This window comes from Pelodiscus sinensis, chromosome 13 (genome assembly GCF_052426305.1).
Source record: "Pelodiscus sinensis isolate ZL-2025 chromosome 13, ASM5242630v1, whole genome shotgun sequence".
Lineage (NCBI taxonomy): Eukaryota > Metazoa > Chordata > Testudines > Trionychidae > Pelodiscus > Pelodiscus sinensis.
Genome location: NC_143064.1, coordinates 21,198,420 through 21,226,217, shown reverse-complemented (window position 1 = coordinate 21,226,217; position 27,798 = coordinate 21,198,420). Strand labels below are relative to the sequence as shown.

The 27,798-nt window shown below is 44.2% G+C and overlaps 1 protein-coding gene across 6 annotated transcripts in view; it reads right to left on the bottom strand.

Annotated features, from left to right (window-relative positions):
• Positions 1–9,228, bottom strand: part of TMEM164 (transmembrane protein 164) — a 93,470-nt gene extending 84,242 nt beyond the window's left edge. Inside the window, exons 1-2 of one of the 6 annotated variants that reach the window (XM_089781847.1) lie at positions 9,081–9,228; positions 8,249–8,805 (exon numbers count right to left, since the gene is read on the bottom strand). In XM_089781847.1, coding sequence (XP_089637973.1) covers positions 8,249–8,689 — 441 coding nt within the window. In that variant the 5' untranslated portion in view covers positions 8,690–8,805; positions 9,081–9,228. The other 5 variants (XM_089781848.1, XM_075940926.2, XM_075940925.2 and 2 more) reach the window with 5 other exon arrangements.
• Between the last annotated feature and the right edge of the window lie 18,570 nt (positions 9,229–27,798).

Here is a 27,798-nt window from a genome sequence, read left to right as displayed (position 1 = left end):
TAGAATGGAGCAGGTAAGAGAATAAATCCAGAGTTATTACAACAGAAAGGTCTGTGTCCTTCAGTTTAGGGATGTAATAGTATAGACAATTAACCAATTAGCAAAAGCTTATAGGTTAATGCCATAGACTACATGCATTCCCACCCACACCAGTAAATTGTTATCATCAGGCTGGTCAGCAGCCCAGCTCAGTCCCAACTTGCACCAGGTCCTATCCCCACTGCAGCGTTCATTTAAAGTGTATTAAGACCCAGGTGGGCAGGCAGATTGGCTTGTGCCAGGTCCAGGAGCTTAAACAACGCCCTGGACAGAGGCTGTATCAGAGGCAGCAGCGCAGGGCAACAGGCAGCTGATCCATGAGGGGAGCTCGTTTTTAAACAGGCTCTTCTTGCAGACCAGCTCCCACCTGGCACCCCACGCTGCTGCTTCTACTACAGAGGCAGCAGTGCAGAGTGGCAGGGAGCTCCTTGGGAGTGGGGCAGGAGCACCCTGGCTACTGGCCCCGCCCTGAGAACTATAGAATAGTCAAGTAACCAATAAGAATTTATGAGGTTAACTATTCAATTAACCGATATTTAACATCCCTACTTCAGTCGTTGTAGCTGTGTCAGTCCCAGAATATTAGGCACACAAAGAGAGTGAAGTAATATCTTCTACTGAACCAACTTTTGTTAGCCTCTCCGTCACCAACAGAATTAAATTAAAGAATATTCTCTCACCCTCTCAGTCTCTCTCAGGTCCTTCAGTGACCTTTGAAAGTACTCAATCCTCTAGTCATCCGAAAAACACTGGCCTCTTGTCCATGACTGCTATCAAGATTATTTTAATCAGTTTTAATTTAACCCTAGTTGTCTGAAGCTCTGCAGAAGATCATCAGAAACCTTAAGAAAAATCAAGAGTCAAAGATAGGTGTCTACAGAGGAAATCTGAGAGTCAGCTTCAGCACTGTGACAGTTAAGAGATCAACAGGACTGAAGGTAAAGGTAAGCTCTTATGGGAGTTCAGCTACCGCAACCACCAGGAACATTACCCCTTGGCTAACCTGGAATTTCAGTTAGCTGGAATTCATAAAAAAAAAAAAGCAATCTGGTTTACCTATATGAGGAAAACAACAGAGAATGTAATTTTCCTTCTTAACCCCATGATGGAGTCTAGGAGGAAATGACAGGAAAAGTACTGAGAACTAATTGAGATTATGCAGGAACAATCTCTGCAATAAACCAATTCATCAACAGTGAATAGGATGCAAGATTTCAAGCCTTCCAAGATGGCTGTTGTAGGTAAGGCAGTGATTATCAACCAGTAGATCTAATGGTAGATCTTGGAGCCTCTGACAGATGATCCTGACTGGTTTGGCTAGGAAGCTATCAATCACTGGCACTTCATTTGCCCCTTCACCCACTGTCATGCTGCTCCTGCTCTCTGCCTTGGAGCTGCTCCCCGGGAGCAAATGGGGTGGGAGGGAGGCACTGATGTCAAAGTGTCCCTTCTACCCCCACTTCTGTACCTGATCTCCACACAAAGAGAAGGAGATAGAAGGAGATGGCAATGCAAATCTCTTAGACACATACACAATGTGTGAGTGAGATACTCACAAACACACAGTGTCCTTCACACATCTCCTGACCCCACACATACATGGGTTATTGTTACTTTTACTGCTTCCAAAGTGAGTTATTTTTGGTTTTTGACTGGTATGTGCAGTTCGTAATTTTCATTTCTCTCACGCTTAAATTTAATTCTTTGAATAGTGAGTTCTCAAATGCCTAACCTGTTGTGGCTGGAGTAATTATCCCTACGGTAATTGCTGTTCCTGAAGTGGCTGGCATTTCCCTGCAGCCCTTGAGAAGAGCAGAGCAGGGGACTCCACATGCCGTCCTTGTGTGCAGACACCACTCCTACAGCTCCCATTGATAAGTATTGGGGAACCATGGTCAGTAGAAACTGTGGGCTCAGTGTCTGTAGATGAGGGGCAGCACATGGTGCCATGGAGCCATTGCTGTACATGCCAGCTGCTTTGAGGAGTGGTACAGGGCCAGGGCAGGAGTAAGCTTGCCTTAACTCCACTGCACCACCCGGAAGCTATTTATGTTAAACAATGCCCAGCTACAGCCTGCTTCCTGAACCCCCATCCCAGTCCTCAGTCCCCTGCTGCACCAAACCACCTGCCCCAGACACAAGACCTCTTGCACACAACTCTTTCCCAGAGCTTGCACCCTCACACCCTTCCTAGACCCCAATACTCCACCCTGGGCTAAGCCTGGAGCCCCTCCCACACTCCAAACCCCTTAGCCCAAGACAAGAGCCTGCACCCTTACATCGACCTGTTGAAAGTGAGTGAGGACGGGGGAGGAAGGGTGATGGAACAAGCCGGGTGAGGCCTTGGAGAAAGGGTGGAGCAAGGGCAGGGCCTCAAAGAAGGGGTGGGAAGGAAGTGGGGCAAGGGTATTTCAGTTTGAGGTAGACCTTTCATTGCACTTAAATTGAAAGAGTGATTTTGTGGTTAAAAAGGTTGGAGACCACTGGGGTAAGGTAACTTCCAAAAGACTCGAGCCAGCAAATGAGCAGAACACACCAGCATATGGAAGATATGAGGAACCAGAAAGACTTCATTTTGCTTGTACAGTATAATTAAGCAATAGAAAAATCTTCATTTTCTGATCACAGCTTGGAAAAGTGATCAAAGCACTTACAGAACCAGAACCTTGGGAACAGGAACAAGTAAGCAGAGACCAAAAGAAATTAGAAAGGTGTGAGGAACTATTTTGGGGTTGGGGCTGCACACAAGAGAGAAGGGGGGGAACCCACACAAAACAACCCCTCCAAAAAAAAAAAAAAACCCTCACTGATGTGGCCCCCAACTGAGATGGAGAAATTCCTTTCGCAAACCAGAGCCTAGGGGCGAGCATAAGCTAGTAGATTTTCTGTGCTCCACAGTGCGGAGCTCCCCAATGCTGGGGGGGAAGAGGGTCCTGAGTCTCAAGAGCGAGATCCAGGCAAGACAAAGGCTACATCTGGCTCCTGGGCCTGACATTCCTCACCCCGAAATATAAAAGAAAGGTTAAGCAAGCTGGAAAACAGAGAGGAAAATGACTAGTTTAAAATAAAATACCAGCCAATTTTTTGTTCCAAACTCACCATTTTCATTCTGTCAGACATCTGGGATGGAGTAAAATTATCTCAGGGATATTTTACTGTTCTCTATAAAGACTATTAGAGAACAGTAAAAAGATTTAAAAGATTATCATCAAGACATGGACCAAAAAAGGCTTTAATCTCAATAAAGACACCCTCTAAATAAAGAGACAACTTCAAAAGCACACACTAATTAAAAAACAGAGATCTATATCATTCCTACATTCTGAGAAGTGCCTAAACCACTTTTAGCATCATTTAAATATTAATTATAGCTAATTTTTCTATTATTTTTCATAGATTGATATGAGAATCCTGCACTGTTAAAATGTGAAAGGCTAAAATCATAGGTTGTCCATTTAAACTGCAATTGTAGCTGACCCTGAATGATCTTATTTGTCACAAAAGACCGGATAATTGGTCAGAAACCAAAGTTTGGAAAAAACTGCTTTAAAAAGAACACGTACTTGACAGAGTAAAAAAAACCAGTTGAATATTTTGTTTCCATTAAAGGGAAAAAAGACCATTAATAAAAAAGGCACTGGTTAATTTTTTTAATACATAAATTAAGGGGCTGTTAGGTGCCAAGTTTTTCTAAATACATATGGAAATACTGTATTATTGCAAAACGCCACTCACCAGCAAAATGAAAGATACTTAAAGCCATAATTAGTTTGACTCTCCACAGCTTCTAGTTAGAAAGCTTTCGTCCAGTAAATGATTTTACTTTGCAACATATTCAATATGCTAAGGAGTGCCGCAATATTATTTCAGTGCTTAAATATTTATGAACCCCATACAGAATGTCCACTTTTCATTACATTGATACTGCTGACTGAGGGTTTATGCAGCTCTCTCTTCCACCAGGAATGGTTACTATTTTACAAGAAGCGGATGCAGAACTTAAATGGTGTGAGATGCAGCTCATATGTTACATCAGTGTTACGGGATCTTCCTATCAATTAGTTTCCCGGTAGAGCTCGAGGTGATAGACTAATACTATCTCACTCACCCCTTCAAAGACTGCCTCTTCCCCCTAACAATTACAAGAACAGATGCTAGAATCGCATTGGTGTTTTCTGGAAGACGTGGCATTTTAGAATTCACTTTCTCGCTCAGAATCTGGATTTGTTAACCTGCTTTTCAGGAGGTCTTAAGTTTTTTTCCCCATTTGCAGACCCCTAAATATTTTCAGATGGAAGTACAGATCCCTTTCAAAATTCAACCTGTGGTCTACAGACTGCTACCCTAGAAGTCTTAAGCTGAAAACTGACCAAACAAAATTGAACTATAAATATTTTATGTCCTCAGCACAGCATCTGATGCAGCATGACCAAAAAAAGCTAAACTAGGGGCTTATATTTCTGGACCTGTAGGAGGAGGTACTCACATACTGATCAGCAAAATGAAATTCCCACTGAGATCTGAGAATTGAACACTGAGATGGTCACCTTTCATGGACCGCCTACACATAGTCTGCAGACCTCCAAGGATCTGCGGACTATAGGTTGAAAGGCCACTGACCTATAGTAATAAATTCACAGAGCTCAATCTATTCTGCTTAACAAAAAGAAAGTTAAGAGGTGATTCAATTACAGTCTGTAAGTATCTACAAAATGAACAAACATTTAACTATTGGCTCATCAATCTAGCAACAAAAAGTGTAATAAAATCCAATGGCTGGAATTTGAAGCTGGACACATTGAGACTGGAAATAAGGCATACATTTTAACATTGAGGTAAATTAAAAACAAACAGTTTACCAAGAATCATGGTAGATTCCATATCACTGACCATTTTTAAAATCAAGATTCAATGTTTTTCTAAAGAAAGGATCCAATAATTAGTTTGGGAAAGTTCTATGACTTTTGTAATACAAGAGATGAGAGTGGATTATTGCAATGGTCCCTTCTGGCCTTGGAATTTATGAACTCTCCCATGGTGATGCTGCAGGTATGAATGAAAAGGCCCCTAGTTTGCATTAATGCAGCCCTGAATTATCTTAAAGCGAATTAGGAACCCTTTAGTTCACATATACAGCATCTGCATGGGGAAATTGCAGTGCAGCACTTTGATGTGATCTACTATTTTCACTCCAGTTTGGATTGCAGGGGTGAGAACCTACTCCTCGACCTATCTCAGAAGAGGTTCACCCACTAATCCCACATATAGGCCAGATACACATACTATGAAAAGAAACATCAAATATATTTGCTTGAAGAAAATACACAAATAACTCAGTTCTGCAACTACCCCCAAAAAATACATACTAAACCCTGGTCTACACTAGGAAATTATGTCAGTATAACCACCTCAACTAGAAGGTGTGAAAAAATCCACACCCCTGAGTAACAGAATTAAACAGACCTAACCCCTGGTATAGACAGTGCTAACTGATGGGTTCTCCTGTCCACCTAGCTACCTCATATGCCTTCATTGGGTGTTGTTCCTCAAATATAATACAAATTGAATATTCATGCATAAAATTAATTGCAATTTCACCTGCACATCCATCACACATTTAACATGTTGCCGCTCTACATTTTAACTTAATCATAACTTCTCTATACATCAGGAACTGATAACCAGTTACATGATTATCTTACCCATTACAAAGATAGCTTCCCCAATTATCACCTCTAATATCATTAGCTCACAGACATTTACCTCTCCTCCCCCTCCCCAATCTGATCAGAAATTTGATTTCTTCTTTTCATATGTGTTCATTTTTTTAATTGTATCCTTTGGTATATATGGTTGTGACAATTTTCTTCCACTATTTGATCTGAGGAAGTGGGTCTGGCCCACGAAAGCGCATCACCTAATAAACCACCTTGTTAGTCTTTATAGTGCTACATAGTCCTGTTTTTTGTTTCATGAATATAACAGCTTATTAAACATTAGAGCTCTTGAATTTCTGACATTTGTATCATTCTATCTTGTTTTGGGTGATAAAAAAGATCAGATAGATCGATAGAGCTAAAACCCAAAGGAAATAATTGCAGGACACTGGGGGGAAGAAAAAAAAACCCACAGTGAAAATAGTCCACACTAGGGATGTGAAAATGTAACCATGTAGACTGTTAACTGATGAACCTGGGCTCATCAGTTAACCTTCATGGTCATATGTAGGCTCCCAGTATGCATGGGAAGACAGCTTAAAACAGTGGTCTCCAACCTTTTTAACTACAAAACCACTTTTTCAATTTAAGTGCAATGTAAGATCTACCTCAAACCAAAATTCCTTTGCCCCACTTCCTTCCCACCCCTTCTTTGAGGCTCTGCCCCTGCTCCACCCTTTCTCCAAGGCCTCACCCAGCTCATTCCATCACCCTTCCTCATTAACTTTCAACAAGCTGGGGTAGGGAGTTGGAGTGCAGGCTCTGGTCTTGGGCTAAGGGGTTTGGAGTGTGCGAAGGGCTCCGGGCTTAGCCCAGGGTGGGGGATTGGGATCCAGGAGCGGTGTCAGGGTGCAAGCTCTGGGAAGAAGCTTGAGTGCAAGGGGTCTCTCATCTGGAGCAGAAGGTTGGGTGCAGCAGGGGATTCAGGATTGGGACAAGGGTTCAGGAAGCAGGCTCTGGCTGGGCATTGTTTAACAGAAACAGCTTCCGAGTGGTGCAGTGGAGTTAAAGCAAGCTTACTCCTGCCCAGGCCCTGAACCACTCCTCAAAGTAGCTGGCATGTACAGCAATGTCTCCATGGAACCATGTGCTGCCCTCTCCCTCCCCCCCCCCCCCCGCAATCTAAAGTGCTACATAGTCCTGTATTTTGTTTCAACTGAGCCCACAGCTTCTATTGGCAATGGTTCCCCAATACTGATCAATGGGAGCTGCAGGAGTGGTGTCCGTACACAAGGACAGCATGTGGAGACCCCCTGTTCTATCTCTCTCGGGGGCTGCAGGGAAATGCCAGCCACTTCCAGGAGCAGCAATTACCATAGCAATTACTCCAGCCAGGACAGATTAGGCATTTGAGTACTCACTATTCAAATAATTAAATGTAAGCATTAGAAAGAAATGAAAATTACAAAAGGCACAGACCAGTCAAAAAACCAAAACTAACCCACTTTGCAAGCAGTAAAAGTAACCATAACAACCCACCTATGTGTTGGATGAGGAGATGAGAGTGAAGGACAGTGTGTGTTTGTGAGAATGACGGAGACACACACAATGTGAGACTGACAGATTTGCATTGCCAAGCTCCCTCTATCTCCTTTTCCTTGTGTGGAGATTGGGTACAGAAGTGGGGGTAGGAAGGACAACTGGACATCAGCACCCCTTCCCTCACTTTGCACAGCAAGCAGAAGCCTACCGGGGGCGGGGGGGCAGCTCCAGGGCTGGAGCAGCATCACAGTGGGTGAAGGGGCAAGTGAAGTGCCAATGCTTGATAGCTTCCTAGCCAAACCAGTCAGGATCACCTATCAGAGGCTCCAAGATCTACGCGTAGATCCCAATCTACTGGTTGATGAGCACTGGCTTAAAAGCTGGCTCCCTGTGTGCACCAACTCCCAGGGGCCATCTACCCTGGTGTGTAACTGCTGAAGTTTTCAGTGGTTACACATTTACCTGATTGAACATATTTTAAATATCCCTAATTCACTCATGCACACACCCCTCTGTCGTGTTTGCAGTCCTAACACCAGTCCAGGGATGCATGGAATCAGAAAAAGTAAATGAAATGGGCCAGTTCCTTTTCATTTTTCTCAGCATGAATAAACACAAGATACAAATAAAGGCTCTGCTCCTACAATGACTTGCAATACATAATGTTAATAGGTGTATAAATAACCCCACTTTGAAGTCAACACAATTACTCTGAGTGCTCAATTGTTAAACAGGCAAATTACATCTTTGCTCCATCAGGGCCAAAGAGTGAAAAACGGATCAGATCATGTCAAGCTTTTAATTAATATATTCAAGATATTTCTAAGGAGGCAGGGGAAGATATTTTAAAATATGTGATTTGGCTGCAAGAGCATACCAGCCTCCCCAGGATGAGTTCTTATCCCAACAGGTGGCTTTTGACCAGGCACCTCTAGACAGCTGCTTTTCCCCTTAAGCATGAGGGGACTCCGATGTCCCAGCTTACACCCAAAGGGGAACATCGCCCTTACCTGCAACATCGTGACCACGTGGCAGGGGTTCAGCAGATAGATGACCGTCCTGGTGGCAAACTTGAACCCCACCTCCAGGCCGAAGGTGAGGCAGAGGGCTACCAGCAGCAGGTTCTTGCCCAGGCTCTCCTGCTTGGCCTGCGGCAACCGGGCCACTTGGTCTCCCTCCTCCCGGCAGTGCAGCTGCCGCTTGATCTGCCGCAGCGAGACCAGGATCTCCAGCACGCCCACGGCGAGGAAGACCAGGCTCTCCAGCAAGCGCTGCTGCGGGCTGAGGAAGGCGGCGCACTCGGGCCCCCCGTTGCCCTCGAAGCTGGGGTCCACCCCGCCGTAGAGCCAGTCCAGCAGGTTGCCGAGGCTGTAGCGGGCCATGGCGCGGAGCTGCTCGCCCTGGCTGTCCCGGAGCAGGGCGGGACCCACGCCAGGATGCTGGCGGAGCATGAAAGGGGGGACCCCGCGGCCGCTCCGGTCGGCAGGCGCTGGCCGCACCCCGGCGGGCTACCCCCAGCCCGGCTGCCCCGGAGGCTCGGCGCTGGGAACCGCCGGCAGCGGCGCGTCTGCGGAGAGAGGGAGCCGCTCAGCGCGGCAGGGGCCCGGCAGCCCCGACCTCAGCCCCCTTCCTCCCGGCCCTGCCCGCGCGCGCGCTCCCCTCGCGCCCCCAGCCGCCGCGCCGGGCTCGCAGGCGCTAGGGCCGGTACCTCAGCGGGCGGGCCCCCGGCCTACGGGGGCGCCCGCAGGGGCCTGCAGCTGCTGCCCAAGCAGCAGGGGGCGCCCACTCCCGCCGCGTCCCGCGCCTCTGGCGGCCCCTGCCCGGCGCAGCAGCAGCACCCACCGACGTGCCTGCCTCGCAGCGAGACATGGATGAGCCGGCCCCGATTGGCTACGCCCGGCCGCCCGCTCCGCCCCCTCCCCCGGCTCGGGAGTCCCGCCGCTTCCTCCTTCCTCCGCCTACAGCTTCCTCCGCCCTTCTGCTGCCACCGCCTCCCGCTGCTCGGGTCCCCTCCCACCTGCACCCTCTGCTCTGCACCTTCCTTCCTCCTCCCGCCCCTTCCCGCTCAGCCCCTGCGCCCTCAGCCTCTGCTCTGCACCTTCCTCCTGCGCCCTCTTAACCCCTGCACCTTCCTTCCTTCCTCCTCCCGCCCCTGTGTTCGCCTTCCTTCCCCCTGCACTCTTCCCTTCTGCACCCTCCACCCCGTCCCACCCTTCTTCCCCCTCCTCCTCCTGCTCTCACTCTCTGCTTGCACCCTCCTGCTTCCTCCTCCACCTCGCTGTTCTTCACCTTTCCTCCAATCCTCTCCTTGTGCCGTCACTCCTCCCCCCCGCAACACACTTTTTGCCCTCTTTTTGCACACCCTAACCAAGAGGTGCTGGAACTAGGGTGTGGCTACATCCTCGGGCTAGAAGTGGTTTCTGTCCCGTTGAGGGTTCACAGTTTGGTTCAGTAGCTTTCTGCACACAGATACACTATAAAAACTGTTCCAGCATCCGTGGCACAATCTGCTCGTGCCTTCTGCTGTTGCTTCCTTTATTCCCCAGCTACCTCTGAGAGCTTTAAAATGTCCACCTGTTTTGTTTGAGTCCCAGACAGAGGAGCAACAAACGAGTTTTTAAAAAAGTAGATGAGGGGATTCCCTCTTGCTGTTTGCAAACAACCGCCATCCAAAAAGGGGGGAAAAAACCACAGCTCTTCTGCAAGGCGGTTAATAGAGCTGTTTTTGTATTAAATTTGGCATGGATGAGGTTATTTTCATCATGCCTATAACAGTAGTTTGTGTTTAAATCAGTTCAACAGAAACAGCACAACTACCTTGAGAAGGACCAGTTTCTATTGCCAGTGTCTCCAAAGCAAAGTGTAATAGTAGGAATAGCCACCTGCTACTTCACCTGCTGTACCATTAAAGCTCAAGTTTTCAAAAGGGGCTTCAACACTTCCTCCCTATCTGAATATATTAAAACTGCTCACCATGAAAGGCAACTTTTGTGTACTATCACTATGTTCTCAAAGGGTACATCTCTACACTTGCCCCCTAGCTCGATGTAGGGAGGCTAATGAGGGCGACCGGAATTGCAAATCAAGCCTGGGATTTAAATATCCCGCGCTTGATTTGCATGTTCCTGGCCAGTTCCCATTTTAGAAATTGACGAGCCCGAAGTAGATGCAGGCAGTTACACGTGGCAATAAAATGGGATTCCCATTTAAAGCCCCTAATTCGAATTAGCTGGTAAACCTCATTGCAGGAGGAATACCAGCTAATTCGAGTTAGGGCTTTAAATCGGAATCCCGTTTCGCTGCCGCATGTAGACACAGGCAGTTACTTCGGGCTAGTCAATTTCTAAAATGGCGACTGTCCGGGAACATGCAAATCAAGCGTGGGATATTTAAATCCCTGGCTTGATTTGCTGTTCTGGTCGCTCTCATTAACCTCCCTACATTGATCTAGGGGGCTAGGGTAGACGTACCCAAACAGAATTGACTTGGTGTCCACTTACACTCAGCATATGCACACTGAATTCTGTGTATGCATTAGCACTGCAAGTTGTGGGTGCAAAGTTACCGTATTTTCTGGCGTATAAGGCGACTGGGCGTATAAGACGACCCCCTAATTTTCTAGTTAAAAGATAGGTTTTCGTCTTATACTCGCCGTATAAGACTACCCTCCCTTAAGAGGCCAACCAGTAGCGCCCCAGCGCCCCTCCGCCTCCCCGGCTTTGCTCCCGGTGTCCCTGGTCTGCTGGAGACGGTCCCCAGCAGACCAGAGGCACCAGGAGCAAAGCCGCAGCAGCGGCAGGGTCCCGCGCCTCTGAGGCTTTGCCAGAGCAAAGCCTCAGAAGCGCGGCACCCCGCCGCCACTTCGGCTTTGCTCCCGGTGCCTCTGGTCTGCTGGGGACCGTCTCCGGTAGACCAGGGACACCGGGAGCAAAGCCTCTGAGGACGCCGGCAGCGGGGCAGCCCAGGCGCGCCTGGGATGCCCCACTGCCGACTTCCCCCGAGGCTTTGCAAAGCTGCGGAGGGGCTCGGGCAGCAGGGCAGCGCAGGCGCGTCTGGGCTGCCCCGCTGCCGGCTTCCCCCGAGGCTTTGCAAAGTCGTGGACTGGCTGTATACCCGGCGTATAAGACGACCCCCGATTTTTGGGGGATGTTTTTTAGCATAAAAAGTCGTCTTATACGCCGGAAAATATGGTAAATGCACACAAACAGAACCCACATTTTGTAAAAACTGGCTAGAGCCAACTCTGACTTGTAGCTGTGTAGTGTACTTATAAAAGAGGTATAGATAACTTTGTTGCCATAGGAAAGAGAAGTACTGAAGCAGAACTGTGGGATTAAGGGCATGCTGTCAGTCTTGGTAGGACTTTAGAGGTATGTCTACACATCAAAGTTATTTTGGGATATCAGATGTATCCCAATATAGCTCCCCCGCATCTTCAGAAGCCACCCGTTATTTCAAAATGTTTTTTGAAATAACGGGCATGCTATTTTGGCATCCCAGTAACCCTCATTCCACGAGGGTTAAGAGATGTCTCGAAAAAGCACTTTATTTTGAAATATGGCGCTGTGTAGACAGCACCAAGTTTCAAAATAGCCTATTTCAAAATAAACTCAAAATAAGTACACAATTTGCATAGCGCAAATTGCGTGCGTATCTTATTTCGAGTTTAGAATGTAGTGTAGACATAGCCTAAGTGAACATATCTAGACAGCTGTCTCATGGTAATCTGAACCAATTCTTGCTGCTAATCTCAATTTAAAACAATGTCACTACTTAAGGCATATCGTGCTGCAAACACACTTGTACTATCTGTCTCATTGTCACATGTGTGTGCCAATTCTGTATTCTAGTGTAACAGTAAGGCCCCATCTTCTTTTTAATTGTCAGCATCAGGTACAATCAGTGTTCTGGCGGGATATAGCATGGACCAATGACACTGCTTTCCACAGCTCCCATTGGCCAGGAATGGCGATCTGCGGCCATGGAGAGCTGCAATCACCCGTACCTGCAAAGGCACAGGTAAATACAGTGGCAGCAGACTACCCAGGACTAACCCTGGGAAACCAGAGCTGAATCACAAGCCTGTATTCGCCCACACCTGATTTAGCAGCATAAAAAGGATAGAGACTAGTATGCTATTGGTCTCCTGTTCCTTGAAAGGTTAAGATGAACATTGCGGTGTCTGTGAAGCCAAAGGGATGCTTTCATTTATTCTTACAGGCTGCGTCTAGATTGGCATGATTTTCCGGAAATGCTTTTAACGGAAAAGTTTTCCATTAAAAGCATTTTCGGAACAGAGCGTCTAGATTGGCAGGACACTTTGCCGCAAAAGCATTTTATACGGAAAAGCGTCCGTGCCAATCTAGACGCACTTTTCTGCAAAAAAGCCCTGATCGCCATTTTTGCGATCGGGGCTTTTTTGCGGAAAACAAATCTGAGCTGTCTACACTGGCCCTTTTGCGCAAAAGCTTTGCACAAAAGGGACTTTTGCCTGAACGGGAGCAGAATAGTATTTCCGCAAGAAGCACTGATTTCTTACAGTAGGAAGTCAGTGTTTTTGCAGAAATTCAAGCGGCCAATGTAGACAGCTGGCAAGTTTTTCCAGAAAAGCGGCTGATTTTCCGGAAAAACTGGCCAGTCTAGACACAGCCACAATGTTTAAGAAGAGGTTACATTGAAGAGTTTACTAACTTTATTATCGGGGGGGGGGGGTATTTATTTATTTTTTCCTAGTTCTTCTCTGTTTAAAAGCTTCTTCTACTAATCTTCAGATATGTTGAGGGCAGAACTGAGGACAGACATGTCCGTCCCCTGGGGAAAGTGAGGGAGGTAGCTTTGGGCCCTCCTGGAAGGGGTGAGGCCTTGGGCAGAAGGGACAGGCTACAAGCTAGCCTACCCCACTAGCCCTTCTTCACTGCCCTGACCACGCAGATAGGGTCTCCAGCAGCCCAACTACTCATGGGCCCTTTTAAATCACAAAGCCCCAGAGCAGTTATCCTCTTTATCCCGCACTATCTGTGACCCTAGTTAAGGGCTGTTATGAAAAGGATGGTGATCAATTATTCTTCATGTTCACTGAAAGTAGGACAAGAAATAATGGGCTGAAATCCGCAGCAAGGGCCATGTGGGTTAGATTTTAGAAAAAGCTTTCTAACTACCTGGGAATTCGGGAATAGACTTCCAAAAGAAGTTGTGGAATCCCCATTGTTAGGAGCTTTTCAGAATAGGTTGGACAAACACCTTGGTTCCGCCCCACTGCACAGGGATACACTTGGTGACCTCTGGAGGTCCCCTGTAGCTCCACATTTATATGATTCTTAGATAGATGAGCTAAAAATAGTGTATTTCATAGGTCAGTTTGTCTTCACAAATGAAGAGTTTAGGAAATAAATCCCTGAGACAGAGTATCGACACTGCAAAAGATGGAGAAAAACGTGGATGAAACATACAAGCAGGGTATTGGGCTACTGCCTCTGCCATAAAACAGAACTGCTTGTGGCAACAGTGACATGGTTGAGGGAGCGGAAGGGGATGGATGTGTTCCAAGTTGTTCAGGGCAGCAAAAAACAAAAACAAAAAACAAACAAAAAACACCTGATGAGATAATTTATACATTCAATGGTCTTATTGCTTTGAGAAAAAGGAGTAGGGAAGAGAACTGCAACCCTCGTGCTGTTTAGCATTGAGCTTCTTATGTTAGGAGTTTGGTTTATTTTTAAAAATAGAATCCTGTTTTAATAGGAAATCTTTTTTGGAGCAAGATCTGAAGAACTAAATTTGTAGACAAAAGCACAAGATGAAGAAGTGAAAGCAGTGAGAATTATACTACAGAACCAGAAGGGAAACACAGATGTTTGGAACTGATCCATTTAACTGTTACTTTTCCAGATAGATTAGCCTATCCCTTTAGGTAAAGTCAGTATTATAACTAAGCATAAATCTTAGGGAAAGTCTTTATAGAATAGTTTAGATCTTCATGTTAATTAGAAGCCTATTAGAATGGGAAGGCAAGGCTGCTAGCAGACATATCATGAAGATGGCCATAATGGGCCCCTTTCAAAATGGAAAAAAGTGGAATCAGTAGCAGTGGACAAAACTCTTGCTTTTATTAGTATGAACTAAGAGGATCTTTGTAACAGATTAAGTTAATTATATGAATAAATCCTGATATTTATTAAGGGCTCATCTTGCATGTTAGCAGGATGAAATGGGTTACAGACTTCTTACTAAAACCAAGGATTTCAACAAAAATTGTTATTTTTCAAGATGGTATGTACTGCTCCAAGAAGCATTTGCCACTGTGTCCTCACACATGCAAACTACTTCTACTTGAATACACAGTGACCAGTCAGACTTCAGATGAGTCCTATACCCAGCAGTGAGAGCTCCCAGTTTATCTGAGTATTAGTGTAATGCAATATGGTGTAATGCTTACCTTGGAAAGCATAAGAACATTTTAAAACAAAGTACAGTACTAAGCCTAAAGAGCAGGCTCATTCTATCAAACTCCCACTGACTTCTCTTGGATTTGAATCAGGTCCACACTGCTGCTAATGTGCATGATGCTCTGCTAATAAATCAGAACACATGGTTCCTGCCCTGCGGAGTTTACAGTCTAATGCACATACAATCCTCTTATTGGCAAAACATTAAGCTTTTCCTGTTTGCTGTTTCTTCTTTGCCTTTCACTGGGTAGCTTATCACTTTCCTGAGAGCCACAGTAATCAGAAATCTCCTATGTCAATAGTTGACTTGATTACCAAAAGGCAATAAACTGCTATGCCTGAGATGTTTGCCTTCATGGCTGAGGCTTGTTCTTCCTATATATGGCATGGAATTGCTTGTCTGTCTGTCGGTGGCTCAGTTTATTATATGTGTCAGATCTAAACTTAATCTGTGAGGAAATGCAAAATATAGGAATTTTAAAAAATAACGTATACACATGTCTTCCCTCACAAAAATAAACAAAGGGGGCTCCTTTCTTCTTCTAGAAATTAATCACATTAAATGCTTTGCTCAGTTAGGGCCTAAATGAGGCATAATTTTACTTTATCCTTTAAATTAATGGTTCGCAAAGTGTTTCACAGGCCTGCATAGAGAAAGCCACTAGTGAGCCCACACCACTTTGTTTACCTAAAGGCTCCATAGCCACAAAGCTTCGCAGCTCCTGTTGGCTCTGGTTCACCACTTCCTGCAGCTCCCGTTGGCTAGAAACAGTAAACTGGAGCCAATGGGAGCCATGAGGCTCCGTAGCAACAGAACCTTTATATAAACAAACCAGCACAGGCCTGCTGGCAGTTTTCCCAAAGTGGGCCCATGGAAGTTTGAGAACCATTGCTTTAAATCACTAATCTACCCCTTTGTATCTAGCTAAAGCCAACGGATACTCAATTTTACTGTCATCCATGAAATGTGCCTTGTAGAAAGCTTTTCTAAAAAGTTTTAGAAATATTTTAAGCCAAGTTATAGAAAAATGCAATGTTCTGGGAAACTAAAAAAACTTAACCATTTGGCCAAATGCATCCATAATGTAACTATTCACAGTGGAATTCCACCAAGTGATTTAAAAAAAATAGTGCTACTATCCTGTCTTGACAGAAGGCAACTCAGTATTTCTGTCTCCTGGTTTATTGTGTACAAGTTTATAGATAGAGCAATAAAATAAAATTTAGTGATTAACAGTTAAGTAGAATCCCTTAGCTAATGGCCAGAATGCATGATTAAGTTTAATGCATAATTTAACATAAGGAAAAATAGTTTAAAAAAATAAAAATTTATCCTGCTATAGATCCTGAATGTAAAGCTTTCTGAGTCATTTAGTTACAGGGACACTGTCTGTTTAAAAATAATTGGAAAAGGACCTATCCCAATATATCGAAGCTGACCCATCCCACAAAGGGTGGGGAGAAAAGGAAGTATGATTATCTCCATTTCAGAGATGTGAATTGCAGCACAGAGAGATGCATCGACTTGCCCAAGGTCACACAGGCCATGTCTACACTAGTTGATTATTTCAAATTTACTAAGTTCAACTGCTGGGCACCCGATTTTACAAATTCAAAGTTCCATGTCCTCACTACAGGGAAGAATCAAATGTAGTGTGAGGCAGGCTCTGTTAATGTGGATGTGCTACCTTGGATTCAGAGCCCCAGGAAGCACTCAGGGGAGCTGCAGGAGGCCTCCAGAGGCCAATTAGTTCAAATTAATGGCTCCAGAGTATCCACATTCAAGTTATTTCGGGCTTACAAATTTGGGAATGCGTTATTCCTCAAGAAAAGCAGGATTACCGAGTTCGAATTCTGTGTCCCCTTATTCCAAAATAATGGGCTTGGTAGTGGGGATGTATCGCTTACAAATTCAACCTTGGGGGAGTTATTTCCAAGGAAAGTCCTAGTGTAGACCCGGCTACAATGTCTAAAACAGAGCCAGTAACTTATCCCAGTGCCTTAACCATAGACCATCTTTCTCCATAGAATTCCTACCTCTTGTTTTCCTCTCATCTTCCCTGTCTCCTTCTCTCCATTCTTCTCCCACCTCCATTCCACATCTCTTGAAAGATGTATGCCTGGAGGGTTCACCCTTCCCAGAAAGACAAAGTTCTCCCTCAAGTGGCTTAAGACACAGGTCTTACGGAGCTTACAGGAGATTTCCTTTATTCAGCACCTGGTTCCAAAAAGATGTGCATAACAACAAAAAGTATCCCAGTGGCCTGCTTAGACTCTGTGTCTAGAAAGCTCAGTCCTTCAAGGAACAGCCCTCAGTACTAGAGCTGGTACCTTATGTTTCTTGTATACTTCAACTAAAAGAGGAAGAAGTGGGCCTCTCTTTGATGTGCATAGGGATAGCTGTGGTAGTAGTAGGGAAATTGGTAGCTAAGAAAGGCTACATCTACACTACAAGGTTTTTGTGCAAAAACAGCTGTTTTTGCGCAAAAACCTGCAGAGCGTCCACACTTCAAATGAGCTCTTGTGCAATTAAATGGACAGTTAAACAGCAGAACAGAGGGCTTTTTTCTGCTGTAGGTAAAATTCCTTTTCAGAGGCATAACTGCTTTTAGAGCTACAGCTATAGCTCAAGAAGGCGAGTGTGAACGCTCCAGAGGGGTTTCTTGTGCAAGAAAAAGCACAGGAAAAAAGCACAGGTGCTCTGATGGCCATTCTGTGAATGGCCATCAGAGCTTTCTTGTGGAAGAGCGTCCGTGCAGTGTGGACGCTCTCTTGCGCAAAAGCACATGGCTTTTGCAATGTGCTTTGAAGTGTGAATGTGCTCTTGTGCAAGAAGTTTTTGTGCAAAAAAAATCTCTTGCACAAAAGGCTTCTTGCACAAGAAGCATGTAGCGTAGTCGTATCCAAAGAGTATGTCTACACAGCAGCGTTATTTCAGAATACACGTCTACACTACAAGCCATTATTTAAAAATAATATTGAGCGAAAGGACTTCTTACTCCGACTCATGGTAACCCTCATTTCATGAGGATTAAGGGTAGTCAAAGGAAGAATGTTCTTCCTTAGACTTCCTGCTTTGTAGACAGAGCCAAAAGCCAAAATTAAGCTATTTCGACTTAAGCTACACAATTGACATAGCTGAAGTTGCGTAGTATATTCCGACTTTAGCCCTGCCGTATAGACATACCCTAAGGGAAGAGCTGGACAGAGGAACAGCAGGATTTGGGAGACTAAAGTTAAAAACTAAAGGCATGATCTAAACAGATCTACACTCTCACAGACATCGATTGCCTTTGAATCAAGCCTTAAAAAAGCACAAAAAATATATGCACTATCTAATGATAGTATTACATGCGCAAACCTCCATTAAACACAAGCCAATGCAGGACATGTAAAATTTGCCACTATGTACAAGTGACTACATGTACAAACTTGTACAAATGGAAAGTAGGTTGTAACATCCCTATAGATCATTGCAACATCCTTCAGAATAGTTTCACAGTCTGAAATGTGCCTGTAAACAGTTCTAATGCTGAGATTTTGGCTACAATGCTGCCATTACAGAGCATGAATGTATTTAACTTGTGTGTGTCTATAGCAACCCAGTAGTCCTTCCTAAAAGCAACAGCATTTATATTGTCTGGAAACCCTGGGCTTTGTAACTGAGTAGAATTAAACAAACCCTTGAGCCTTCCCTTTCTGCTGACATCCTACCTCCTTTCACTTTTGGCAATCAAAAGTCTAGGCATTTATGGGGTGCATGAATGATATCAGATAAACTGTGTGTTTCAAAATTAGGAAAATTGAGACCCTGCTCTAAATTGATTGATCCAAGGTAAGGCTCAAGAACTCTTTATGGCAACCTGCTGAGCCCTGCACTCTCTTTATTATGGTGTGACCAGGAAGCAGAAATGTAACCAGTCTTGGTAAATTCTTTACTCTTCCTCTTGCCTCTAAAGTGCCCGAGTCTCTAGTCTAGCCAAAGATACGAGAGCTGGCAAATGCAAGAGGCTTGCAAACAGTACCATATGGGTTGCCAGCAGCCTGCAGACTGTGCACCCATGATTTATACTGATTAAAATGCAAAGAGTAAACACTCCTTATGGGTAAGGAAAATAGACTAGTCAATGCATGAGAACCCAAAAGTGAAACTCTCATGTTACTTCAATAAGGAGGCTAGGAAATAACAGACCTAAATCTAAGCTTCAAAACTGTTTATTTTAAAAAAACCAAACAGAATATTCCTATCAATGTTAATTTTTCAATTTTTTTCTTCATGAACAAAATTTTGGGTTTAAAGTGCATAACTAAGGCTAAGTTTCTTCAGCCTTCCAGTCCCTAGGTAGCAATTTGCTTTTCAGGGTCATGTTTAGATTGGGAGAAAGAAATTAGTGGTAGTTCATTCCCTAGCTTTACCTATACAAGTACCACCCATTTGTGGTACCAAAAGGAGATGCTATTCTCAGCAGAATGAGATGTCCCTCTTCATTCTTGATGCTGTGATCAGCAATGAAATAGTCAATAGTATTGGTGTTCACATTGGTGTTAGTGTGGCAGATGTGAAGCACAGAAAATTATAAAGCTTATGGCTATGTCTGCACAGCAGTGTTATTTCAGAACAACTGACTTTATTCCAAAATAACATAGTCCACATCTACACAGCAAGCAGTTATTTCCACATAATGTTGAAATACCAGTAAGCTGGAGGACTTCTTACTTCTACTCCTGCAACCCTCATTTTATGAAATAAGGCTATTTCATAAAAAAATAAGCCCCAAAAGCTGAAATAAGCTATTTCAACTTATCCTACACAACACAGCTCAAGTTGTGTAGCTTATTTCGGCTTTAGCCCTGCTGTGTAGATGTGCCCTATCATTTTAAGATGTGTCGGATGCTATGAGCACATGGAATAGTCAGATATTTCTATCAATCAGTGTTATATGTTTTTGTGGTCCTGGTTTGCTGGGTGGGTTCCCTGTGGAAGGTGGAATCACTGGAGGGTGATTAATGCAAAGTCCTAACACCAGTTGCACACACACACACACACACACACACACACACACACACACACACACACACACACACACTTTGCACACACACACTTTGCACACACACACACACACACACACACACACATACTTTGAAGCTGCAGCCAGTAGGGTTATGGACCTTGACTGGTTTTACCCATTTCAGGAGGCCAATTAAAACAAAGAACCGAAACCTGCATGAAATGTCAGCCTGACCTGACCACCCTCACTTGAGCCAAGAAAGAACACGTGATTTTGATCAAGAGTACAAAATGCTGATGGAAGGTTTTGAAGGAGTTTGGGAACCTATCCAGATCTGCATGTGGAAGATGGGCAATATAAGGTAAGCTTAACATGAGTGAAGACTTTAATAGATTTTCTTCTGTCCCAAATATATACATGGGGCTTTGTGAAGTTTGGCTGGTCACGGTAAAAACTGTCATAGGCCCAAGAATGCAGTAGTACTACAGGCACTAGATTAAGGTAAGACCTGCTATGATAAATACAGTGAGTGGTAGGGGTACTACAAGTCTAGAACTCTGGTCTGGAAGGAGAGGAAGGCAGGTTCATGTCCATAGAGAGATGATACCTTGAGGCCTAAAAGAGTGCTCTTAGGGAGATCACCTATGCCTGGTTAATCCTAGAACTGGAACAGTCTCCACCGTAAATATTTTGGTGTGAATAGTCCCAGTTTCTGAGCTATCACATATTGATTGTGGCAAGCTTTCTGCAGACTCAGGTAAATATTGCTACATATCATTTTAAAGCTGGTTCACATTTGGAAAGTTACCTTTGCAACCAGAACAACCTTAAGGTTAGTCCCTGTTCCTTCTGACTAAGCCATAATGGGTGAGCCCAGTGCAACCTTGCCCAGGCCATTATAAATCCAGTTTCATCGTGATTCTGTCATTAATCATTCTGATGATATGCACATTAAGTAGTTGACAAAGTACATTTGTTTAATTAATTGAAAGAAAGGCTTGTTTACCCATCTGAGAAGCGCAGAAAGTAGCATACTTGCTAATTTCCTCCTGTGTAGACGCATTAGCATGTATCTTCTATGCAGATAAAAGTTGATAGGCTGCTCCATTTACCCATATTTCTGTCAGCTACTGTAGCAAGAACACATACCAGGGAGTATAAAAATAATTAAATGTCAATGCAAAGCATTCAAAACAGATGCTTTAAAAAGCATGTCAAATCCTCATATTTTTAAATCAGTGATCTGAAAGCTTAGTATTAAAGCAGCAAGTGAATATATTTAGATTACAATGTGTGAACCAGCTTTCAGCAGAACAACATTGATGACATTTGTTTCCTGAGGTTAAATTAGTTTTCCTCCCTACAAAAACACAGTAACATTGATAAAAACAAAAAAATATTGGTGGAAAAAGAGAAAGTAAACAAACATCTGTTATGTGCAGACAGACATAAAAATCTGATTAATATTTCCTCTGGAGCCTAGCCATCCTGCCCATATTAGAGCAAATGGGCAAAATTGTTTTCTTCATTACACTGATTCAACTCTCAAGGACACTTCTGAGAACTGGAGACTTTTTTGTAGGTCCACATAATTAAGAGTTCAGGAGATGTAATAAATGTCCCTTGAGCATATCAAGAAAGTACTATAATTCAGATGAGTGTCAACAACTCAGATCTAATTAAAAAGAACCAAAAAGATGGGCAATGTGTTATTTTTAAAGTGCTCATACCAATAGTATGGAAGTGCCATTAAATGAATTAAAGTACCTCCAGGACCATGATAAAGAAAAGTAAGACTCTATGGGTATGTCTACACTACAAAGTTAATTCGAACTAACGGATGTTAGTTCGAATTAACTTTCATAGGCGCTTAGTTCGAACTAGGTAAACCTCATTTTACGAGGACTAAGCCTAGTTCGAACTTACTAGTTCGAATTAAGGGGTGTGTAGCCCCTTAATTCGAACTAGTGGGAGGCTAGCCCTCCCCAGCTTGCCCTGGTGGCCACCCTGGGCACCACCAGGGAAACTCGTATGCCCCCCTCCTGGCCCAGAACCTCTTAAAGGTGCACGGGCTGGCTACGATGCCCGTGCCAGGTGCAAGCCTGCCAGCACCCAGCTAGTAGACCCTGCACCTGGCACGGCTCGAGCCAGCCACCTGATGCCCCCCAGCCCTCCCCCTCTTCCCGGGACCAGGCTGGCGGCTCCTGAGAGCTTGCCTGGGACCACAGGAGGCGGGCACCCGCCTGGTCTAGTGCGGACACCGTGGACCTCATCCACGACCTCCGCACTAGGCACAGGAAAGCGGCCGTCTAGGGCAAGAGAGCTGCCAGCCTGGCCACCCAGGAGCAGGTGTGCATGAAAATCGAGGTGGTCCACTGAGACCCCCGACCCTGAACCCTGAGCTTACAATGGCCGTACTGGGTCAGACCAAAGGTCCATCTAGCCCAGTAGCCTGTCTGCTGACAGCGGCCAACCCTAGGGACCCTGGAGGGGATGGACCGAAGACAGTGACCAAGCCATTTGTCTCGTGCCATCCCTCTCCAGCCTTCCACAAACTTTGGGCAGGGATACCACTCCTATCCCCTGGCTAATACCACTCCATGGACCCAACCTCCATCACTTTATCTCATTTCTCTTTAAACTCTGTTCTAGTTCTAGCCTTCACAGCCTCCTGCAGCAAGGTTGACTATTTGCTTTGTGAAGAACAACTTTCTGATACTAGTTTGAAGCCTGCTACCCATTCCTTTCCTTTGGTGTCCTCTAGTCCTTCTATTATGGGAACTAATGAAGAACTTTTCTTGATGCACCCTCTCCACCCCACTCATGCTTTTATAGACCTCTATCCTATCCCCCCTCAGTCTCCTCTTTTCTAAGCTGAGAAGTCCCAGTCTCTTTAGCCTCTCTTCATATGGGACCTGTTCCAAACCTCTGATCATTGTAGTTGCCCTCCCCTCTCCCACCCTCTCTCTTACCCTCTCCCACCTTCTTTTCCCAGTCTCCCCGAGTTTTGTTCAATAAAGAGAGATTCTATTTTTGACCACACGTTTTCTTTATTCTGTACATCAGGAAGGGGGGCTAGGAAAGGGTAAGTGGAAGGAGGTGAGGGAGGAATGGGGTACGAGTCCCCGATGGGGAGGACTGGGCTGGCTCTGCAGGCTTCTGGGGGTGGAAGCTCTCCTGCAGCCCCCCAATTGCCCTCTCTCCCCAGATGGCAACCTGCGGCAAGTGCAGCCGGTCTGATGGCTGAGTGCTGTTATGTGCCCAGTGTGGGCACTCAGAGCACTCCAAGCCAGGATTGCTTTTCAAGCAGGGCACCCCTGAGAACTGTCTGTCTGGGGTGGGGGTCGGGTCCCTTTAAGCACAGCCCTCGGCTAGCCTGAGGCAGCAGCTCCACGCTCTAAGTCCTCATCTGATGCCCTGCCGGCACTGCTTCCGGCCATCCTTAACTCCGGTTCAGGGTCCACTTAATGTGGACATGCTAGTTCGAATTAGCAAAACGCTAATTCGAACTAGTTTTTTAGTCTGGATCCATTAGTTCGAATTAGCTTAGTTCGAATTAACTAATTCGAACTAAGCTAGTTCGAATTAGCGCTGTAGTGTAGACATACCCTATGATCCACTCACATATTAGGATTAGAGTGAATGAACTATTTTAATGTACTTGAGCCTCAATCCTGCAATCATGTTTAACTTTTGGCTTAAGTAGTTCCATTGACCTCGGTTGGACTACTCATATGTTCAGCATGTGTTCAAGTGTTTTGCTGGATCCAGTCTTGGCTATCAGGAGATTTGTTCCTTTGAAAAGTCTGATACTAGCCGTAGCCGTTGTTGGAAATACTAAACAAGTTAGACTATGGCTCTGATCCACTATAGAAATGCCTATCTATCTTTATCTCCTAAAGGGCAATTGCATCTTTCCATTGGGGGACAATCCTCAGACTATGTGTTCTCCAGAAGCAGTGACTTCCAAACCAAAAGGCCTTCACTAAGAACAATCCCTCACGCCCAGCTCTGAAGTTCATACTTCAACTCCTCTGTTGCTGTGTCCACACCAAACAGAGCTACTACTGCATGGTGCACAGTGAGATTCAGTCTTTTAGAAGCTTCTATACATAGGTCACAGACCAAATACTTCCATGGTTTCTTTCCTTAAGAAAATTCATTTAAAACAACAAACTTGACCTACAAATGTCAACAGAACTGTCAGCACAGAATTTAATGCTGGGTAATTTTAATACATGACTAATAGAGAGCATCACTTCCTGTAGTATGTGATGCTAATGCTGTGACTCAGAAAAAACCGATCATCAGATTTAGTTTGAAATTCTTGCTCTGTTTTATTACTAGCTTATTGGATTGCCTGTTTTCAGTGAGGCCTTATTGAAGATCATTGTTTTTAAACAGAGTAGCAACAAAACTTGTCTCCTAGTGGAGGAGAATGAACAATACTAGTGATTAACATTCAGAAGGCTTTTCCCCTTCATTTCCTTTTTCTGGAGGGCTCAACCACCAATTTTTTGTTGTGACATTTAGCTGTGGCTTCAGGTGCTTCTCATTAAATGGCAAATGAAAAAATCCATTAAGCTTCATTTACAATTTTCCTTGAGAATCAAAATATCTAATAGAATATTTATACAAAAGACTGAGATTTCCATAAAAGTATAATAACAGACAATTAAACAAAAGGTATTTTTTTCTCCTCAGCTCAGATTATAAAGATTATAATATGGATATGAAACAGAAAATTGAATCTTGAAAGACATGGATGGTAGGATCATTCAAAATGAAATTCGAACTTGAATAATTTATTGAGCTTATTTAACTTTAAAAAATTCACTTATCTTTGAGCAATTGCACTGTACAAACTATAACTAAAATACAAAATTGAGCAAGGTCAGCCTTCTGGTCTCATAGGAGAGCCTGAGTAAAGAGACAGACCTCAGACCATGTCCTGAAGTAAACAATGGTGAATTGATTTCCAAGGTCAATTTCTCGCTCTGTGAGCACCCTGTCATTAACTTTGGACATTAATAGATAGAGAGCATACCAGCTGACCTCAACTGTTACCATACACAGAGAGATGTGGTATATAAAGAAGCAAGGATCCACACCATACAGGACTTTAGATCTAGATCAAAGTTGGCACCTTGAATTGCTTCCAAAAGCAAACAGAAAACTGACAGTGACTATGGTGAACAGCCTACACATGCCAATAAAGCTACACAAAAGACTTTAAGGGAAACTAGTGTATGTTTTGCCTTTCAAAATTAATATATTTGTGCAATTCTGTATATTCCTGATTAAAGGAGTCCCTAGAAAATACTTTACTAACTTAAATGCTTTTGCAAGTAGTTTAGATGTGGATCATTTTGCCACTATGCCATTTTCTTCCAATATTTACAGCAATGCACCCTACTGATAGTTCTTGTAACAGACAAGTATCTTTTTCCTTCCTAGATTAAGATAACACCGAGGAGCTTTTTGACAATGTTTTTTTCCAGCTTCAATTAAGGAAGAAGAGAAACATTTTGGACAAAGAGTAAACTGTGAGGAGATGGGACTTCTGTAAATTGGCCTATCCAATTTAGTTGTATAGTCCATTACAGGATTTCTTTATAATTCTACCTCATTAATTTACTTATTGAAGAGGCACAGCTCCAAGATACAGTTAGTGAAGCATCTCTGTGAGCAATCCACAAAAGGAACTAGTTAATTGTGCTTTAAATATGCTCAACCCACTATTCTTAATGAACATAAGAGACAGATTTTCCAGCTTGCCCTGGCTTTACCCACTGCTCCAGCTCATGTAGTAGGGGAGGCTGTAGGAAGCTATTGACTTGGGTCAGGAGTGGCCCTAGACAAGCTGCCGGCAACTGGCGCCCTAGGCGAAACGCACAATTGGCACGCGATCGGCTCCCCCACCTCCAAAGCCCTCAACGGCCGTTTATCTTGGTGCCCTAGGCGACTGCCTAGTTCGTCTGTATTGATGGGCCGCCACTGACTGGGGTTGTAAACTGGCCCCTGACCTGGCATAAGACAGAACTGACAGGAGCAGCTATAACTTAGGCTAGATAAGAACAAGGCAGAGTTCTGCTGCACGATGTTTCCAGAATGATACCCTTCCCACCCTTACCCTGAGGAGGAACGGTCAGTGGCTGATATAGGAGACCAGCTTTCTGCCAGCAGAGACATCTTCTCCAGCAATTTAAGGTTAGTGCCAGTTATATATCCCAAAGTAGCCTTAAAAAAAACCCAGAAAAATCTGATCCTAAATGTTTTGACAAGAGCATTGGCTCAGGGCGCTCTTTTGTTAGTAATTACTTGTGATTTATATAGTAGACATACAAAAGGATTGTGCTTAACATGATGAGCACATGAGCATAACACTATCTCTTCCAAGTTGCTAAGCAAGAGTGACCCTGGAGATTGCTTATCAGGCAATGAGAATGTATTCTGACAATTAGCTATTTCATTAAATGGGTTTTGCTGACACAGCTGGGAGACTTCTATACAGCCAGTCTGAATGGGTCACACCAGCTTTCCTACTCATGAAAGCTAATTAAGCATCTTTGTAAAATAGTTACTATTTTATTCCAAATATAAATAAGCCAGTTACCATAATTGTCATACGACATGCATATGACAACTTTGAAGAGTAGTGATGAATACACCTGATTGATGCTCGTGACAGGAGAAAAGCAACAGTAGCAGCCACACTGACAGAGCCAGGACAATTCCTTTGACCCTACTGTGAACACCCATGCCGTTCAAGGCTTGGACTCCTCAGCCACATGTGAGTCCACAACTGATGAACCTGTGCAAGCTCAAGACGTCATCATTGGACACGACAGACTACCATTATAACAGTAATAACCAAAACACACTACAAACTATATAGGAAGACCCAGTCTCTGCCTTGAACAGCTTACAGCTCAAAAGACAGGTAGCAGCAATAAAGAGTAAGGAGATATTTGACTATATATTAGATATAGTCACTTGCTGAGCATCTGGCCAGGGTTTGCTTTGTAGGCAGCCTACTCCTGGTAACCCCATTGGGGAAGCCCTTTAGCCTCTGCTGTGGCTCATAGTACCCCTTTCCTGGGCTGGTTTAACATCAAACAGAGTTCCACACAGACCCAGAGTCCTTAATCACAAAACAATTCAAACAATCCTCAATGAGTCCACAACATAAGCTCCAAAATCATAATTCAACATTCCAGTTCTGGAGCTGCAGCCAGAATTCTGTGTGCTCCCACTGAAGCTACTCATCCCTAGGCCTGTCTTGGTGGCAGTCAGCCCGCTCAAACGGCCTTCTCACACTCATCCCTAAAACATCCTGCTGCCTTTTATATCAGTTCAGCTGATTCCCCTCAAATGGGGCTCATCTTGTAATCAGGGCTGGCTTAGCCCAGGGCTCTTCAGTCCACGGGCTGTTACAGATTGTGTCAAACACAGACAGTTCTAAGGACAGCTCTCCTAAAATCACTAGCCTGGGTTCAAGCTGGTGGAAGTGCTCTTCTAATACCCGAAATGTCAGCATGCCTTTGGAAACATTTATATTTGAAAGGGATTGGGGTAAGTGCTCCCTGCCACCACTCTTGAATTCACAAAGAATTCAAGATACTTAAACACATTTTGAATGGAGCAAGGATGAAGATATGGAAATTATTTCTACCAAGAAAAGGAGGGGCAGGAAATACTAACCATTAAAAGAATGAGATAAAGTACACCCACATAAGATGCATCCAGTCTTCGCTGTCTTGATCTTGCAAGTATGACTTTGTTAGACATATGACAAAGAAAGCATCCTTTATCTTCTTAACAACAACCAGATTCTGTTCAGACAAAACAAAGACTAAATAACTGATGACTAAATAACTGATCAAGGACTCTACTCATCTCCATACAGCCATTCATAATAAGATAAAGAAAGTGTTCCAGAGTGGTGGTAACCCTTGTAACGAAAGATTCAGAGAGGTAGCTGAGTTAGTCTTTAACTGGGAAACTTTAAAAAACAACAAATATTCTAGTGCACACGCACACCTACGCACACTCACACACACAGAGTTACTGCCCTCCCCCTCTTCCCGGGACCAGGCTGGCGGC